The sequence below is a fragment of the Pholis gunnellus genome (assembly GCF_910591455.1).
Source record: "Pholis gunnellus genome assembly, chromosome: 1".
NCBI lineage: Eukaryota > Metazoa > Chordata > Actinopteri > Perciformes > Pholidae > Pholis > Pholis gunnellus.
The window spans coordinates 17,215,850-17,236,528 of NC_136528.1; the positions used below are offsets into that span (position 1 = coordinate 17,215,850).

At 40.9% G+C, this 20,679-nt stretch overlaps 1 protein-coding gene across 1 annotated transcript; it reads right to left on the reverse strand.

The window, feature by feature from the left end:
• Positions 1 to 548: 548 nt before the first annotated feature.
• Positions 549 to 20,335, reverse strand: LOC306696979 (hexokinase HKDC1-like; the record flags this gene model as incomplete). Its single annotated transcript, XM_079160716.1, has 40 exons — positions 20,170 to 20,335; positions 18,860 to 19,022; positions 18,569 to 18,726; positions 18,312 to 18,434; positions 18,135 to 18,230; positions 17,819 to 17,918; positions 16,913 to 17,096; positions 16,648 to 16,803; positions 16,326 to 16,559; positions 15,528 to 15,532; positions 15,350 to 15,441; positions 15,028 to 15,208; positions 14,661 to 14,754; positions 14,293 to 14,412; positions 13,830 to 13,929; positions 13,628 to 13,708; positions 12,990 to 13,166; positions 11,855 to 12,003; positions 11,438 to 11,693; positions 9,394 to 9,489; positions 8,084 to 8,246; positions 7,793 to 7,950; positions 7,537 to 7,659; positions 7,360 to 7,455; positions 7,044 to 7,143; positions 6,138 to 6,321; positions 5,873 to 6,028; positions 5,551 to 5,784; positions 4,535 to 4,676; positions 4,256 to 4,412; positions 3,971 to 4,119; positions 3,731 to 3,850; positions 3,527 to 3,622; positions 2,756 to 2,855; positions 2,321 to 2,433; positions 2,075 to 2,241; positions 1,563 to 1,718; positions 1,369 to 1,456; positions 842 to 987; positions 549 to 687 (listed from the first exon to the last, which is right to left on the reverse strand). Exons 1-40 carry the CDS (start codon positions 20,230 to 20,232, stop codon positions 549 to 551), a joined length of 5,415 nt encoding a protein of 1,804 aa, XP_079016842.1. The 5' UTR covers positions 20,233 to 20,335.
• Positions 20,336 to 20,679: the final 344 nt, after the last annotated feature.

Below are 20,679 nucleotides of genomic sequence, written 5' to 3' on the forward strand. Positions count from 1 at the left end.
AAAAATGGCTCAAGAACCAAATATTTAAAATATATTTAAAATATTTTTAGGCCAGTCACGCATTTGTTTTGAAATTTAGACATGGTCCATGGCTAATACAGAGCCCACAATAAAAGAAGGGCTTTTTGAGGCCAACCAGAAAATGTTTCTGGTTGACAAGCTTTGCTGTGATTTCGTAAAAATCTGTTTATTGTAATCCAGTCCTTTAAATATAAAGAACCACATTTGAATCGCTGGCAGCAGTGCTTCCATTTTTTTCCATCTGGCAGCACAATGCAGCACAAATGGCTGTCTCCATGGGTGGGAAGCCTGTGCGGGATCATGCAGTAAAAGCTTCTGCATGTTTTATGCCCTTCAGGTCGAGGCTCCTTGCTGTCAAGTGAAAAGAAGCTGTTGGCGAATCCATTCGTATCTGAGGCGACAAATGATGCTGGTCTGCAGCTCTCCCAGAACATCAGACGACAAGCAGCGACAGCAACAGCATTACTGGGGGAATTTGGCAACCCAAATTATGACTAAAAAAACTTTTTCTTTTCAGTCATGTGAAGTTACATCTCCAGCTTCTGTCTGGCCACAGCTGTAATCAGGGCGGCACCCTTCCCACCGCCGCCTTCTTCTGATGGCAGGAAGGTCACGTTACACTGAGGAGCCAAAATTCTGGCAGTCTCCTGGAGGATGCCGGAGAAACTAGAAACAGCAACAGAAGATAAAAAAATATATTTATTTTTTATAAAGATTTTTTAAGAAGCAAAATAAAAGAGGAAACAATTATTATTATAACAACATTATATTGTTTTGCTCCTGTAGCACACCACGACTATAACAAATATAAATAACTCACTGTGGATGTAGTTTGTAGAGTGTTCCGTCCACCCCTACGGTGATGTTGAGATGGTCCAGCCCACGGTTCTCTCTGATCTTATCGACCACAGCGGCCATTCCTGCCCCACACAGCTGAGCTGCACGACGTGACACTGCCCCACATACCTGTAGAACAATGAAAACCATTATCGTTACTGCAACACTTAACAGACTGTTGGTGCCACAGTTTGCTGAGCCAGACAATATCATATCGCTCCTGAACCATTCAAAATAAATCTTACTCAATCCTAAAATGATGTTGCAACAGAAAACATGGTTTCTAAAAAAAAAAAAGTGTCTAAAAATGTAAATTCTTAACCCCTCTCTGGCATTTCAGACATACAATAATTAGGCCAAAGAGTAGCAAAATATGATATTATATTTATCATTTTCTTACTTCTTAATATTGCAGTTAACTAAAGTTGGTTTAAAGTCTGAAACTACACTGAGACAGCTGTTCATCAACAAACATGACATAGCATTGCTCATTGGTTTTTTGTCTTCTACCTCTTTGACAATAATGCTGTCATCACAGGTGCTGTCGAGCCCCAGCTGTTGGAGAATAGATCTGACCTGCAGTAGAGCCAGGCGGTCACTAGGGGGAGACAACACTGTTACACACGTTACAGTAAAATACAGCCCACATTTACAGTCATACACACTAAAAGTATGTATATGAACACACACACATTTTCTCCTACCTCTCTATTTGTGACAGGTATTTGGTTTGGAATATTCCAGGTGTTTTTAAAGCTTCAGTGACGTGTCCTCTAAAGAGCAAACTTCCTCTGGTTAAATCCAATAATACCTGACGAACAACTTCTCCTAAATACATCCCACTCGTCAGCTTTTCAAACCTGCATAATCACAAAAACACAAATCGTTAGATCCACATAGACCATGTGACCACCTCATCGAGTTTCCAAACGGTTTAATTGAAAACACACAATCACTGAAGAGACACAAAAGTATGCAAATAATATGTGGCATAAAAACACGGGCACACAACCACATGATTAACGGAAACTTTGAAAAAATAAACATTTACAAGTATGAGAATGTCCTCGTATATATGCAAAGACATAAATAAGTGACTGTCCTGAAATCCTAAGACACACACACATGCTGATCAAACATACAATTCAATACGTGTATATTTGATGACCAAGCATGGAGCATCAAGAGGTCAACACGCGCGGTGAGGGTTTCTAACCTTTGTTTTCCAGGGTTCAGTGAGTTTTGGTCGACCTCAATGTCGTACGGTGTGATGATGTCATCCAGAGAGCCATCGTCACCCAGACCCCCCCACTCTGTGTTTATACACATCTTTGGTATCTCAGCATGCCCCTCCTTTCTCTCTCTTTCTCTCCCATCATCCTGCTGAGAGCAGAAACAAACGAGGTCACCCCAGCTCACTGACAATCTAAACAATGTGAGTGTTTTATGAGACGTCTTCTACCTTATCCTCCTCTCCTTCAGCCGTCCCCTCTGCTCTTTCCTTATTTTCTGTCTTTTGTTCATTCTTCTCAATGTTCTTCAGCTCCTCCATGTAACAAACATTAGTGCCAGTTCCTGTGAAACACAGTCACATAGTCTGTGTTATATAAAACATTACGATTACAGAATTCAGAAAATGTTTTTTCATCTCAGTAGCTTGTGTTTGAGAACAAAATCAAGTGTGCTTAGCGACACACACCAACGTGCATTTTTATGACAGTACTTGTGTCTTTCTATCTTAACCATCATAACTACAAGACTGACCACAACCATGAACATAATTAGAGAGTTATCTGGAATACAAACGCCTAAGTCTGAAAAAGCACACCAAGTACCTGACAACGAGCCAAAATACCATCACTTTGTAAAGGATGTAAACACTCTGAAGGTTACATACCAGCAATCAGTCCAATCTCACACTGAGGGTTTTCATAGGCACAGCTCATCATGGTCGCCACTGTGTCATTGACTACTGCTGCTATGTCCAAGTCAAACTCCTATAGGTTCAAACACGCATGTGTGTACACAGGCACACACGTGCATTGTACAGGGACAGGCATTTAGTACATGACTCAGCATCCATTAAATGTACGGTAAGAGTGGGTTGGGTCGCAGGAGGTTTTATTAGGGTCGCCAAATAAATAAGCAAACTTTCTTCCATGGCCTTTTCTTTAACATTTATCTCTGCAGTACACCTTTGAGCCACATAAAGGAGCCTGAATGTTTGTATTGTTCTGATAACTGTAGCCTACTTATAACATGAATCTAATATGAAAGGCTAATGCACATTATGTTTGTTTTATTGATGAGAGAGAAAAGTTATGATAAGGCCTGTTAAATTGGGTTGCGATACTGTGTCGTTTTTTAGAAAGTGGTTCCCCAGAAAAAAAGTTTGCAAAACACTGTCCTACAGTATATATGAATATACAGTATATGCAGTTCATATATGAATTTCATCTAGACTTTATTTCTCATCATAATTTCCATTCATTTCAGGCTGAAGTTCCGTGCATCTTACATAAACAAACATGCACAAATAGGAAAGATTGCAGAATTATTCTTTCACCTCATCTGACAAAACCCAGATTAATTATTAATTATTTGGTTGCGTCCCGGCCTCGGATAAGCTGAAGCTAATGGATGGATGGATGGTTGTATTTCTACTCACATTGCGTCTCTTGATGGCTTCCCTCAGCATGCTGACAACATCATGTCCTTCACAGTCTGTGGCTTTAAAACCTTTGGTCCAGCTCACCAATGTGCCCTAAGGAACATACAAAGGTTGAAAGAGGTTACAAAATGGATGTTTCTCATTTTAGTGTCTGTTTACTTGTGAAAAGCTATTAAATTACACTCTGATGTCCACACTGACCGTGTCAATAGCTGTCTGCTCGCAGGGGAAAGAGAAGGTGAAGCCTGCAGGAAGACGAGCATTCTTCATCCCCATGTAGTCCAGGAAGTCACTCACACACTCCGCTATATGATCAAACAACTAGAGACAGACAGAGAGACAGAGAAAGAACGTTTCTTTAATGAAAAACTTTTGTGAAAGTGGTAGGTCGAATTCATTCATTTGAAATGTGTTTAACTGAACAACAACAAAATGTCCTACCTCCTCTCCACTTCCCTGCATTATCTCCAGTGGTATGGTGTAGATCTTGTGGTAAAGTCGTGAGTTCTGTTGCAGACCTTGTTTCAAATTCACCAGCAACACTCTGAAGTTTGTTCCTCCCAGATCCAAGGCAAGGTACTGTCCATACTCTGAAGAACACAAAAAAATAGCTTACTGATTATCTGGTTTTACATGATTCAGATCAATTTTTTCATAGGTAATTAAAGTCAAAAACTTTGAAACAACTTTTGATTGTTCATCGTGTGTTTCATTTTGGGTTGTGACCTGTGCCATCGGGTGTACGGCAAACAAAAGAAGGCAGCATCTTGATAGCAGAGGGGCCTTTGCTCTTCAGCCCTGCTTCAAGCCCCGTCCTCATCCTGGTCTTCACCAACTGGAGCTGCTCTTGGCTCAGTCTGAAGGGTGACAGCGTCTCATCCACCTGTGACACATGGAAGAGATACTTTATATTACCAGATATGATAGCATTAATGAGGATTAAATGTGTACACTTGCAAAGACACAAAATACATACACAACGGAAAACACACACAGCATCCTAACCTGTCGCCTTCGTAATGCCAATCGTTGGGCGACTGCTGAAACCAAAGCAGCTCCTTTGCTGCTGCCGCTGTCTGAGAGGACAAACCTGACATGGCACTCAGGGAGCAGCCGCCACACTACTTTATGGAGTCGTTTAGGATACCTGAAATGGAAGAGTTGAATCACTATTGGTAATCTGTAGCAGCTGCAACGACATCACTACTATTGTAAATGTACAATGTAGAAGTCTGCCACAGTGTGGCAAGTTGATTTAACAAATGAGAATCCATAATTATTATCTCCACCATGAGGATCATGCAATCGTGTGTGAGTGAGTGAGTGTGCACCTCTGCGTCTGTTCACGGCTAATCTCTCATTCTGCTGCAGCAAACTGAAAAATGTTTTGGCTGCTCAGTTATGGCTAAATGCTCAATGACCTCTCCTGGTTGTGGTGACTCAGACTTTTTCAAAACACTAGTGAGCTAGTGATAACACAGCTGAGTGCATCTCCAACCCCCCATCCGCTACTCTGCACCCACAATGGATTGATAGCAGATTGCAGTGTGTTTCGCTAACAGCTAACAGAACTACCAGTATACACATTGATGAACCTCTACGTAACTCAGCCGCTGCTAAGTGAGCTGACTGCTTGGTGAGTGTAATTTGGTTTTTGGCAAGATTATATGACATGCCTTATAGGACGACTTCATACATTGTTTGTTTTTGAGTTTGAATGAAGTGTGTTAGTCAATTGTTGGTTGTATTCTTTCAATTTTACAATACACCAGTGGTCGTTGCAGACACACTTCGCAGAGATCTGCACTCTACTAAGTACACTTTTCTAGTTATTTTTTAATTTAGATAGCTACACATTTTTTACCTGTATTTTTACAGGTCATAACAATGTGACCGATTATATTAAGTTATGTGCTATTAGAATGTGACTAGTAAGGAAGATAATTCAAGATACTGTATGTCCATGATGTGCACACAGACATATAATTATAAATTTGGTGAATATTTAAAAATTAACCTACTGTGGATGCATCTTGTACACAGTTCCATCCACACCTACAGTGATCCTTAATGTCCTCAAATTCCGGTTTTGCTTAATTCGAGTCAAGATGGCAGCCAGTCCTGCAGCCACCAGATTTGAGGACCTGAAGGACACTATAGTGCTGACATGTTGGACAGCAACACAGTCATCAGATGTTGGGGTCAAATCAAGATCAACGAGAAGGTTTCTGGTGTTGTTCAGACCATTTTTGTACCTGAAATAGACAGACGTGAATGGAATCATTTTGTTTTACACCGAGCGAGAGTGACATAGACAGACAGACGGACAGAAAGACAACTTACTCCTCCATGGCTGCTACATGTTCGGTGGTTATTGTCCCTTTAGTCCTCAGGGCATCAGACACATGTCCCTCAAACAGCAGTCCGAGTTTAGCCATCTTTAATACCACCAGCCTCACTAACTCGCCCAGATACATCCCACTGACCATCTTCTCTAGGCTACGAGTAGGAGAAAAGGAACAGAGGGGTTTAAGGTAGATATGGTGTCAATCATGCCGTGCCATATAACATGTCATATCATGGGAAAAGGCAAAGCTGGTCTCCTCACATTTGTTTTCCAGGGTTGTTGGAGGCAGCGTCCAAATCCCTGTCAAACTCAGTGATGTAATCCTTCAGAGCCCCGTCGTCTCCGAAGGCTCCCCACTCAGTGTTCACACACATCCGGCCCTCGTCTCCCTCCACCAGGTCAACGTTACGCAGCTCCTCCATGTAGCACGCATTAGTGCCAGTACCTAAACACACAAACAGGATATCCATGTTCATACTATTCAAAGAAACCTGCTCTGGTTACCTTCATTTTCTATCTTTAAATAATCACAAGATGTTAAACCTTAAAATGAAATCCTAATCCAATAATCTACAGTACAAAACCATTCACACAAAACAATCCCGCCCTCTCACATGCAGGAATACAGTGATACACTAGAGGGAGCAGCAGTTTAACTACAGGTGAGACAACTTTTTGAGACACATTTGTTATTTCATCATAGCCGGCCCAAATATGTTAATGGAAAACTAAAAATGCATTCTGACTCTTAAGGTCTTCAGGAATATCTCAGATAAATTCTATTGTAAGTTTGAGACTGGTATTTGCTTGGCCTGCATTCTTTTGTCCAGTGTTATTTTGTCCATTCCCGTGTACAGTACATACACAGAGAGCATAAACATTGTGGAAGATAAAACTGACACAAAGATAAAGATGAAACATTAAAATGGCTGTTTATTTGGCACAAACACACACACACATTACTTTTTGGGCAATTAATTACACTCCAAATACGAGTGTAGGGAGTTGGAGATAGAGTCTGGAACCAATAGATACAATAGACTTTATTATTGACTGCAACAGAGTTGGTGGTAATTGCTTGTTACATTATTATTATTATTATAGTTAACACCTCTGAGTGAATTGTATGAATCTGATGATATCTACACTAAAGATGAATGTACTCACCAATGATGAGTCCGACTTCACAGTACTGGTCATCAAAACCGCAGGTCATCATAGTTGCTACGGTGTCATTCACCATGGCTAATACCTCTACATCCATACCCTGCAGTGTGAGGGATTATAAGGTAACATCAACTACAGTACAGTTTATATATGAATCAAGTGTTTCCGAAGAAGTGCAGTCGTATCTAAGTGATGCAATCGGGTAAGATATTCAGAAGAATTAGCTTCTCATCAAAAGTCATGATTCAGTACCTTTACTGGCCTGTCTAATAAATGAAAAATAGTTTGTGGGTATACTTGAATACAGGCGTCCTACCCCAGTTTTGTTGATAGCCCCTCTGAGAGCCTGGACCACATCTTTACCCTGAAGGCCTCGAGCCCGAAAGTTCTTACTCCAGTTTAACAATAATCCCTACAGAGAAAGAAATTGTAAAAAGTTACATAAATTACAGGTGCAGGTCACGAAAACCAGATGGCTGTAGAGTGTCATTACCTGATTTAAGGTGGCTTGTTCGCAGGGGAAAGAGAAAGTGAAGGCTAGAGGATGTTTCTTCTCCAAACTGATGTTCTTCTCATGCAGGAAGTCCTTCAGAGACTCTGACACATGGTCAAATAGCTATAGACAGAGAGTCAGACCGAGAGGGAGAGAAGACAAGAAGACAGTCAAGTTGAAAATGTTTTTCTCTGTTGCTGCTCCCCTCCTTGTCTAAAACTCTTCACATTTATGTAGCCCCCCCCCCCCCCAGTACCTCTGTTCCTCTCCCAATGTGTAGCTCCTTGGGTATGGGGTAGGTCTTCTCCACCAGCTCCACTCCTCCCCTCCTAATACCCATGCCCTCTCTCACTTTAACTTGGAGCACCTTAAACCTGGAGCCTCCGAGGTCCAACGCCAGAAACTGTCCTTTCTCTGCAGCAGTGGAGGAGCAATGCAAACATATATGATCTGTATTGTACTGTATGTATGTCTTATATGTTTCCTCTGAATGCACTGACCTAAAAAACAACCTGAAAAAGTGTGAAAACACATTAATATGTTTCACCTGATCCATCAGGAGTGGAGCGGACGTGTGTTGGCAGCATCTTCAGCGCTGCTGCGGCGTTGCTTTCCACTGAAAGCCCCTTCTTCATTTCAGCCAGGAAACGAGCTGCGATGTCACTTAACTGGTCATCATGGAGATGCATGGCGTACAGAAACCTGTCCACCTAAATAATGAAAGGTGAAACAGAGCAAACGGTGAGCAATCAGAAGCAAAGAGACACGATACAGATTCATTCTTTGCCAACAAAGTAATAAACAAAGAGGAGCAGCAGAACAAATGTGTTTGGGCAAGGTCACATTCTCTAAATCCTCAGATTTTGGGTTTATTTACATTGTGGTGAAGATTTGGACTTGAGGGTGAAGAGTTATCCATTACCAGCAAATACACTGGTTTATTTTATCTTTAGGGTTTGTATGTGGCATGTGCTCAACTCAAATGTATCACTCGTTTATAAAGCTCAAAGGTCATTTTGTGGTAAACAGAGACTTAATCCAAGGAGTGTCTCTTGAATGTGGAGGAGACATAGAGACTATGGACTTTTTTGACACACAAAGTGTGTAAAATCTGTTAATCTTCCCAAGAAATGACAAAAAAAAAAGTATGAATCAAAAAGCCTTTCCACACTCGGTCCCACAATATACTCCATTCTATCACTGTTGTCATGTTAAAGGGGTAAAGTCAGCTGGCTGCGTTTCACACTATGTTAGTGTTTGAGTGTGGATGTGTGCAGTGTTCCGTATGAGAGTCAATACTTTGTCCCCGAGTGTGTGTTGATCCCATCTGCACTAAGAGGATTACAGTGACACTGCCAGGGAAAGATGTTAATCATTGCTCAGGAGAGATGACTGGTGACACAGTAACTAATGATAACAGCACCATGATCATCTTATTACAGAACAGGCTGCTGCCTTTTCTTTTGGATAAGATCATAAATATCATTTGTCTTTTTTTTAATGAATTTCCTATAATGAATGATGCAGCACTACATTGGTGCATTAAGTTAGAAGTACACATCGTACAAAACTGAAGTCTAAGAAATGTTTTGGTTGAACTTGCCATCATTTCCATAGATAATGTTTTACAGTAATTGTATCATAAATCAAGGCCATAAATACACTTTGTTTGCAATTTAGCAAATTCTGTATATTAGAAATTGACTGGTTGTGTTTCTAAATGGCATTTCAGTTTGAATATATTACAGCAACCTCTGTCCATCTCATAACACCTCGTCTGTAGCAGTACTCTCTTTAATGCTGAGAATCACTGCAGCTGGAACAAACGTTTATTTTAAGCTGAGGTGAAGCTCTTACCTTCTTTGTGGGATCTTCCTGGAGTTTGGAAAAGAAGGAGGCAACAAGATGAACAACAAACATCTTGATGTGCAACACAAACCACCATGAAAACTCCTTCCAGTTGGTTTGTTAATAAAATAACAAAGGAAAAGACATTTAAGTGCAACTACTGAAATGCAGAAAGTCTGTTTCTTCCCTCCTGACAGTCTTGTTTTGTAGCACCGTACAACATTCAATGATTAACAACAAGCCAAACCCCTTGATCCCATAATTTCCTCCAATCTCTCTGGCTCTCCGCCCAACCCTTTCTTTTTTGTTTGTTTCAGACACTCGACCTTTACTAAAGATCTGCAGAAACCTCTGTCACGACCTGTCAGCAAAATATTAGCAAAGACTCAACAAATGTCAAGAAAATGAGTCGATGACTTAGCTTAGCCCCGTGACTATGACAGTTTTCTGAAAAACAGTTGAACCTATTAATTAAATGATACCACTAATACCACAGACTGCATATGACGGGCACGTCAAGGAAGCAGTCAAACAATTGAATGAGATAACGTCTCAACAAGCAGCAGCCCAAGTAGTCTTTACAAACTCATGTTGTGCAGCCAAACATTGTAAAGAACATTTTATAATCGAGTGGAGATCCCGAAGTTTCCAAAGATCTGAAATATATGTGTATAAAACGGTGCACAGAACATGTAGAACATTTCCATTTGATGGAATAGTTCAGACATTTGAACATCAAAGAATTGGAACAAGCTGATGAAGAGTATTTATGATATTGCAGAATAAGATGATTTTAACAACCTTAACACTACTTAAAGGAAAACAAAAGGGGAACAATCTGTATGTTAAAGCATTAAAGTAACTATATACTTTACAGGCAGTATGTGTGCCACATCCATGTTTTTCCAATTCCCACATGTCCCTCTTCACGGATGTGATTGGTCTGTAATGACTTGAGATTGTTCCCAATACTACATGAACTCATAAATACACATTTGATTTCATCTCTTTGGTGCCTTATGACCCATTGAAAATCCACACAGGAATATATTGTGTCTGTATTATCTTGCAATTCCCCGGAGTCAGCTGTATAATACAAAATAAACAAGAAATCAAGACTTAAAACATAGTACATTTTTAATCAACTGACATCTTCCTCTTAAATATGCAAACAAACATGAAAAAATACAGCATCTCATCTGTATATGTAGACACCAACAGGGATGCACTCAATTCTATGTAAGTTCACAGGAACTGCAGTTCATGTCAGATTACTTTCACTGACAGTAATAACCCAACTAAGATGGATACATACTCGTGCTTTTTCTGAGGATTTACATTTGAGTACACTGAGCCAGATGAAAGCAAACTGATTCCTGACCTGCATAACACACACTAACGGTGCATGTTAAAATGTTTCCTGGTCACAGTGCTCGTAAATCAGCATTGAAATATTGTGGTAAACCAAAGTCAGTCTGTAAATTACAACTGTGGGCCTGTAGTTTAGGCAGGACGTCCCACAATAACCCACAACAATGGGTCTATTTATTGTCAGTCAAATCCAAGTTAGGTCAGTAAGGTTTGTTGTTGGGCTAATTTGACAGATTTTAATTAGTTGCCACGGTGATTCTGTGAGTCATTTAACCCACTAAAACGGGAGAATACAATGTGAGACTTAAGCACAGTAAAAAAGGAACTTCACATGAAAACATTGAATGACCCAGTACTCTGTTGTAAATCTCAGTCCATGTCCAACGACCATAATCAAACACTGCTCTTGTGTTCAAATGACATGTCGGTGTTTTATTTTCATAGCTCGGGCTAAAAACAAACCACCAGATATCATCCAAGGCGTGTACCAGTTATCAATCTCCAGTGTTGACCATGTGTGCTTTGTTCATTTCTTCTTCTTTTTTCTTTTCCCTTTGCTGTTGTTATTATTGTGAGGTTCTGTATCAAGTGCGCTCTGATTGGTGGATTCCTGCTTCTGATCTTTAGACCACTCCCTCTGAAGCTGCCGGAGCAAATCAGGAGTCAACAGCCCGTCTCTCACCAGCCGACTAGCTAGAGAGCTGTCCATCTCTCCTGAGCCTCTTTGTCCCCTCAAAGGATTACTGCTGGCACTTGCATTATTACCACCAGCTTGTCCACCCCTGCTGCCTTGTGTCTGTAGTGGGTTAGTGATGGTTGGGTCAGTGGCTCTGATGAGGCGGGTGATATTTCGGACACCCTGTTGTATGATATCATCAAGTTCCCGCTGGGCTTCGCGAACCAAGCCTGTGTCTGGAAACATGTCCATGAAACGGTAGCTGCAGAGACGGACAAATGTACAATGTTATACTGTGAAGAAGATGAAATATGATTGCGATTTCGCACACAAACAATAGATGACTACGTCAAACAACAACTTCCCATAATAAACCCAGTGAAATGACAGGTAGAAGAAGAAATGTTAAAAACATAACGTTACCTTAACCAGAGGTACAGATCCAACACATCATGAACAGCTTCCAAGTGAACCAGGTCTTTGATGTTTTTGGGTTCAGACAGAGGCCAGCTGACATGGCGACCCACCCAGTCAAATGTGAGGGGCTCGTCTCGACTGAACTGACGGGCAAACTAACAGAAAGCACAAGATTCAAATCAGTGCAACAAAGCTGTAAGTCCAGGACAGTCTGCAAATCAAAAAGGAAAGCTGTTCAACCGTCTTGAGCAGTATCATATCATTATAAAACTATGACCAATTATAACCATTCTATTACTGGAATGAAATATTTTGCTATGCATTTACATCATTTGCTTCTTGGCCACTCAACAAGCAAGAAGGGGCTAATATTAGAATATACAACCTGACCCTGAATCATAAAAGGCAACAACATCTTCATTCTGGAGACAATCTTATTTAACAGAATGATATAGGCATAAAGACAGAGAGCAAAAGTAAAGTAACCATACAAATCCTTTCTTGGACAAGAACAATGAAACACTGAATCAGCTTCTGTTGTCTGGTAAACAGAAACATTTTAAATGTCAGAGTAAAAACAAACTTCTGCAAACTGATCTAAATAGCTACATATCAAGAAAATGCGAGTATATCTGATTGATGATTACAGATCAAAGGTTTGATATTTCATATGTAAGCCTTGTCTGACCCCAAAAGAACCCAGACACTGTTGTTACTATTAATAAATAATTTCTACTTTCCCCTTAGTGTTGCCTCTGCTCATCAACCCAACCATAACACATTTTTATCAATTCATTTCCCAAACTTTTCAATTTCATGACCAAACATTCTCTGAAACGTATTTGTACGCATGAAAAATAAGAATAAAAAGGTAGGAGTCCGACGTTACTCCATGCAGAGAACAAGTAACGCCAACATTAAAACATTGTTAAACAAATTTAGATTTTTCTCAGTCAGGCTTACCTGAACCACATATACTCTATTGTGCAGGTTAAGAAAATGTCCATGACATTCCCAAAACCTTCGGGGATCATTTATTTTCCTGGAAATTACTTTTTTCAAATTGCATGACTTTTTTTTCCGTGACCGTACGAACACTGCATTTACTTCCTTTCATCTCATGCCTGCTTCCCGTCCTTACCTTCAGGAAGGAGGTGCACACAAATGGTTGTTTCTTGTTGATGGGAGCCGTGCAGAAGACGTAGCGCGACCTCAGGTTGAGTGGAATATGCTGAATCATATCAGCCAGAAACTTGAAGTCCTCAATGTTGCAGACAAAATACATACCGTCCACCTGAGAGAGGCTGACAAATATGTCCTGCGAGAAAGAGGAGTCACAAAGTTTGTCAGAATGAGAAGATGAGGCCACAGCGTGCATGTAATAAACCAAACCAGAAGATTTGTAGAGTGCAACTTCCCCTGGACTAAAGCATCTTTGTTATTGGTCAGAACTTAGCAGTGTCTTCTAGGCACTTCTTTGCATTCTTAAGGACCACGTCCATCTCTTCATGTACAGCCCTGTTTTGATCCGGTTCTCCCGGTGGGATAATGTGCCATGTCACTCAAAAGCATTCATCATTTCAAAATTGGCTTGAGGAAGATGGTCGTTACTTGAGTTTACCGTCTTACATCTCAACCACACTTTAGGACGAGTCTGAAGAAGTTCACACAATAACGACAGTCCCTCCCAAAATGAATGCAGCGACCGCTCGACATCAGGTCTTAATCAAAGTGTTAGCAGGTAGGAGAATAAGTGGATGAACAGATGGCTATACTCACGACAAGGTTTGACAGTGTAGCATCAGGTAGATGATAGGCAAACATCTCTATCTGCTCTGCTGTAGGATGGAGACCTGCAGTCTGAGACAAAGGAGGAGACATAAATTACACTAAACACAATACATAAGTGTTGCTCCATATGCTACCGATACCTTTACCTAAGAGTGTGTGTTTGATTGTATGCTTGTGTATAAATGATCACCTCTATTGGGTCGACAGAGTGGCTGAGTATTTCCTTCAGAACAGGCAGATCATCTCTGTACATGGTGGTGACTTCTCCCTCTTTAAACACTGAGGCAAACCTGAAGATGTGACAGAGGAGTTTTAGAAATTTACTTGACAGAAAATAAATTGCCAGCAATGCTGGTATTGACTTCACCTTGTGTGTGTGTGTGTGTGTGTGTGTGTGTGTGTGTGTGTGTGTGTGTGTGTGTGTGTGTGTGTCAACTTGGCAAAATGTGGTGGCGACACATACTGCAGGGAACTACCACAAAGACAGTTTTGAGTACTTTGCTGCGTGTGTTTGTGCGTCTCTCTCTGTCTGTCCGTGTGTGTGTGGTTGCGTTTCTCTCTCCGTCCGTCCGTCCGTCCGTCCGTCCGTCCGTCTCTTCTCTACCACCTTTAACCTCCTGAATGGGGATAATGTGTGTGAAAAAGAGACTGACCTCCCTGCGCGGCCAGATATCTGCAGGGCTTGTGATGTGCTGATGGTCTCCATCTGTTTCTCCCCTTTCTCATTAACATTCGGCTTTATCAGACTGTTGAAGATTATACGTTTTATACTCCTGGAGAGACGAAGAAAGGCAGACAAATGGATAAACATGAGCCGAGTTGATGGAATCTCTACATTAATCAAAATGTGACTATTACACAGCCTTAGTAAAGCTTGAAGATTAAAGTCTTGTTAAAGCGAAAAAAAAGGGAAATGCCTCAATATTACATTACAGTCATTTATCAGACGCTTTTATCTAAAGCGACTTATAATTCAGATTCTATCACGCCGTAGTATTACAGTGTGCATGATGGTACTTACAGGTTGAGGCCCATGCCAATAGCATCAGTAGCAACCAGTATCTTGCAGGGGTCCTCGGGGTCATTGAACTTCTTGGCCTGTGCCAGCTTGGTGCCTGTAAATCACAGAACAACCAAGCTTGGTCTCCGTTTCAAAGTCTGGAGCTCTACAAAAGGCTCTATCACACAAAAGGCTCAAACAATGGACAAAAGCTTCAGATGAGTTTATTCACACACGACCACCTCTTTCTTTAATAAAGATGGAGACGCTGAACTGATGAAGACACACATTCATAGAGAGGTTTTATCTTTTAAAGACCGCGTTGACATATTAGGTCTTTTCCTTACACACAGACTTTTATTTCAACATCCTTCTAAAAAATACTCACCTGGAGGTAAACTCCCATAAATTACAGCACATTCCAGTCCTCTGGCCTCAATCTGTCTGCTTATGGAGTAGATGTCATTTTTACTGAAGCAGACGATGCAATCTCCTGGTCTCAAGTTGTCCAATGACTCCACGGCATGATCCAAGATTGAGCATGGAGTTAACCGCTTGTAGGTGTTGACCTTGAGAGAGAGGGTGGAGTGGAGGGACACAGAGAGGAGAGAGAGAGCGTTCACCCAAACACAATGATTTAAAAAAAAAAAACGGTGAATAACATCAGTGAGACTCTTCTCTTCCTGCTGCACTACATATAAAAGCCTCACCTCCACCTCCTCTCCAGTGGTGTACATCAGCTCTCTGATAAAGTCTATGGCTGCAGCTTCACCACACACATGGATCTCCTCTGCACAGAGTCCTGCACAAATACAAAGATGTCAGCTGCCGAAGTTGGAAACATCAATAAATGATAAAACTAAAAAAAAGGGTACAAAGAAAACATGCCAAATCTGCATGCCACAGTGTGGCAAGTTGATTTAACAAATGAGAATCCATAATTATTATCTCCACCATGAGGATCATGCAATCGTGTGTGAGTGAGTGAGTGTGCACCTCTGCGTCTGTTCACGGCTAATCTCTCATTCTGCTGCAGCAAACTGAAAAATGTTTTGGCTGCTCAGTTATGGCTAAATGCTCAATGACCTCTCCTGGTTGTGGTGACTCAGACTTTTTCAAAACACTAGTGAGCTAGTGATAACACAGCTGAGTGCATCTCCAACCCCCCATCCGCTACTCTGCACCCACAATGGATTGATAGCAGATTGCAGTGTGTTTCGCTAACAGCTAACAGAACTACCAGTATACACATTGATGAACCTCTACGTAACTCAGCCGCTGCTAAGTGAGCTGACTGCTTGGTGAGTGTAATTTGGTTTTTGGCAAGATTATATGACATGCCTTATAGGACGACTTCATACATTGTTTGTTTTTGAGTTTGAATGAAGTGTGTTAGTCAATTGTTGGTTGTATTCTTTCAATTTTACAATACACCAGTGGTCGTTGCAGACACACTTCGCAGAGATCTGCACTCTACTAAGTACACTTTTCTAGTTATTTTTTAATTTAGATAGCTACACATTTTTTACCTGTATTTTTACAGGTCATAACAATGTGACCGATTATATTAAGTTATGTGCTATTAGAATGTGACTAGTAAGGAAGATAATTCAAGATACTGTATGTCCATGATGTGCACACAGACATATAATTATAAATTTGGTGAATATTTAAAAATTAACCTACTGTGGATGCATCTTGTACACAGTTCCATCCACACCTACAGTGATCCTTAATGTCCTCAAATTCCGGTTTTGCTTAATTCGAGTCAAGATGGCAGCCAGTCCTGCAGCCACCAGATTTGAGGACCTGAAGGACACTATAGTGCTGACATGTTGGACAGCAACACAGTCATCAGATGTTGGGGTCAAATCAAGATCAACGAGAAGGTTTCTGGTGTTGTTCAGACCATTTTTGTACCTGAAATAGACAGACGTGAATGGAATCATTTTGTTTTACACCGAGCGAGAGTGACATAGACAGACAGACGGACAGAAAGACAACTTACTCCTCCATGGCTGCTACATGTTCGGTGGTTATTGTCCCTTTAGTCCTCAGGGCATCAGACACATGTCCCTCAAACAGCAGTCCGAGTTTAGCCATCTTTAATACCACCAGCCTCACTAACTCGCCCAGATACATCCCACTGACCATCTTCTCTAGGCTACGAGTAGGAGAAAAGGAACAGAGGGGTTTAAGGTAGATATGGTGTCAATCATGCCGTGCCATATAACATGTCATATCATGGGAAAAGGCAAAGCTGGTCTCCTCACATTTGTTTTCCAGGGTTGTTGGAGGCAGCGTCCAAATCCCTGTCAAACTCAGTGATGTAATCCTTCAGAGCCCCGTCGTCTCCGAAGGCTCCCCACTCAGTGTTCACACACATCCGGCCCTCGTCTCCCTCCACCAGGTCAACGTTACGCAGCTCCTCCATGTAGCACGCATTAGTGCCAGTACCTAAACACACAAACAGGATATCCATGTTCATACTATTCAAAGAAACCTGCTCTGGTTACCTTCATTTTCTATCTTTAAATAATCACAAGATGTTAAACCTTAAAATGAAATCCTAATCCAATAATCTACAGTACAAAACCATTCACACAAAACAATCCCGCCCTCTCACATGCAGGAATACAGTGATACACTAGAGGGAGCAGCAGTTTAACTACAGGTGAGACAACTTTTTGAGACACATTTGTTATTTCATCATAGCCGGCCCAAATATGTTAATGGAAAACTAAAAATGCATTCTGACTCTTAAGGTCTTCAGGAATATCTCAGATAAATTCTATTGTAAGTTTGAGACTGGTATTTGCTTGGCCTGCATTCTTTTGTCCAGTGTTATTTTGTCCATTCCCGTGTACAGTACATACACAGAGAGCATAAACATTGTGGAAGATAAAACTGACACAAAGATAAAGATGAAACATTAAAATGGCTGTTTATTTGGCACAAACACACACACACATTACTTTTTGGGCAATTAATTACACTCCAAATACGAGTGTAGGGAGTTGGAGATAGAGTCTGGAACCAATAGATACAATAGACTTTATTATTGACTGCAACAGAGTTGGTGGTAATTGCTTGTTACATTATTATTATTATTATAGTTAACACCTCTGAGTGAATTGTATGAATCTGATGATATCTACACTAAAGATGAATGTACTCACCAATGATGAGTCCGACTTCACAGTACTGGTCATCAAAACCGCAGGTCATCATAGTTGCTACGGTGTCATTCACCATGGCTAATACCTCTACATCCATACCCTGCAGTGTGAGGGATTATAAGGTAACATCAACTACAGTACAGTTTATATATGAATCAAGTGTTTCCGAAGAAGTGCAGTCGTATCTAAGTGATGCAATCGGGTAAGATATTCAGAAGAATTAGCTTCTCATCAAAAGTCATGATTCAGTACCTTTACTGGCCTGTCTAATAAATGAAAAATAGTTTGTGGGTATACTTGAATACAGGCGTCCTACCCCAGTTTTGTTGATAGCCCCTCTGAGAGCCTGGACCACATCTTTACCCTGAAGGCCTCGAGCCCGAAAGTTCTTACTCCAGTTTAACAATAATCCCTACAGAGAAAGAAATTGTAAAAAGTTACATAAATTACAGGTGCAGGTCACGAAAACCAGATGGCTGTAGAGTGTCATTACCTGATTTAAGGTGGCTTGTTCGCAGGGGAAAGAGAAAGTGAAGGCTAGAGGATGTTTCTTCTCCAAACTGATGTTCTTCTCATGCAGGAAGTCCTTCAGAGACTCTGACACATGGTCAAATAGCTATAGACAGAGAGTCAGACCGAGAGGGAGAGAAGACAAGAAGACAGTCAAGTTGAAAATGTTTTTCTCTGTTGCTGCTCCCCTCCTTGTCTAAAACTCTTCACATTTATGTAGCCCCCCCCCCCCCCCAGTACCTCTGTTCCTCTCCCAATGTGTAGCTCCTTGGGTATGGGGTAGGTCTTCTCCACCAGCTCCACTCCTCCCCTCCTAATACCCATGCCCTCTCTCACTTTAACTTGGAGCACCTTAAACCTGGAGCCTCCGAGGTCCAACGCCAGAAACTGTCCTTTCTCTGCAGCAGTGGAGGAGCAATGCAAACATATATGATCTGTATTGTACTGTATGTATGTCTTATATGTTTCCTCTGAATGCACTGACCTAAAAAACAACCTGAAAAAGTGTGAAAACACATTAATATGTTTCACCTGATCCATCAGGAGTGGAGCGGACGTGTGTTGGCAGCATCTTCAGCGCTGCTGCGGCGTTGCTTTCCACTGAAAGCCCCTTCTTCATTTCAGCCAGGAAACGAGCTGCGATGTCACTTAACTGGTCATCATGGAGATGCATGGCGTACAGAAACCTGTCCACCTAAATAATGAAAGGTGAAACAGAGCAAACGGTGAGCAATCAGAAGCAAAGAGACACGATACAGATTCATTCTTTGCCAACAAAGTAATAAACAAAGAGGAGCAGCAGAACAAATGTGTTTGGGCAAGGTCACATTCTCTAAATCCTCAGATTTTGGGTTTATTTACATTGTGGTGAAGATTTGGACTTGAGGGTGAAGAGTTATCCATTACCAGCAAATACACTGGTTTATTTTATCTTTAGGGTTTGTATGTGGCATGTGCTCAACTCAAATGTATCACTCGTTTATAAAGCTCAAAGGTCATTTTGTGGTAAACAGAGACTTAATCCAAGGAGTGTCTCTTGAATGTGGAGGAGACATAGAGACTATGGACTTTTTTGACACACAAAGTGTGTAAAATCTGTTAATCTTCCCAAGAAATGACAAAAAAAAAAGTATGAATCAAAAAGCCTTTCCACACTCGGTCCCACAATATACTCCATTCTATCACTGTTGTCATGTTAAAGGGGTAAAGTCAGCTGGCTGCGTTTCACACTATGTTAGTGTTTGAGTGTGGATGTGTGCAGTGTTCCGTATGAGAGTCAATACTTTGTCCCCGAGTGTGTGTTGATCCCATCTGCACTAAGAGGATTACAGTGACACTGCCAGGGAAAGATGTTAATCATTGCTCAGGAGAGATGACTGGTGACACAGTAACTAATGATAACAGCACCATGATCATCTTATTACAGAACAGGCTGCTGCCTTTTCTTTTGGATAAGATCATAAATATCATTTGTCTTTTTTTTAATGAATTTCCTATAATGAATGATGCAGCACTACATTGGTGCATTAAGTTAGAAGTACACATCGTACAAAACTGAAGTCTAAGAAATGTTTTGGTTGAACTTGCCATCATTTCCATAGATAATGTTTTACAGTAATTGTATCATAAATCAAGGCCATAAATACACTTTGTTTGCAATTTAGCAAATTCTGTATATTAGAAATTGACTGGTTGTGTTTCTAAATGGCATTTCAGTTTGAATATATTACAGCAACCTCTGTCCATCTCATAACACCTCGTCTGTAGCAGTACTCTCTTTAATGCTGAGAATCACTGCAGCTGGAACAAACGTTTATTTTAAGCTGAGGTGAAGCTCTTACCTTCTTTGTGGGATCTTCCTGGAGTTTGGAAAAGAAGGAGGCAACAAGATGAACAACAAACATCTTGATGTGCAACACAAACCACCATGAAAACTCCTTCCAGTTGGTTTGTTAATAAAATAACAAAGGAAAAGACATTTAAGTGCAACTACTGAAATGCAGAAAGTCTGTTTCTTCCCTCCTGACAGTCTTGTTTTGTAGCACCGTACAACATTCAATGATTAACAACAAGCCAAACCCCTTGATCCCATAATTTCCTCCAATCTCTCTGGCTCTCCGCCCAACCCTTTCTTTTTTGTTTGTTTCAGACACTCGACCTTTACTAAAGATCTGCAGAAACCTCTGTCACGACCTGTCAGCAAAATATTAGCAAAGACTCAACAAATGTCAAGAAAATGAGTCGATGACTTAGCTTAGCCCCGTGACTATGACAGTTTTCTGAAAAACAGTTGAACCTATTAATTAAATGATACCACTAATACCACAGACTGCATATGACGGGCACGTCAA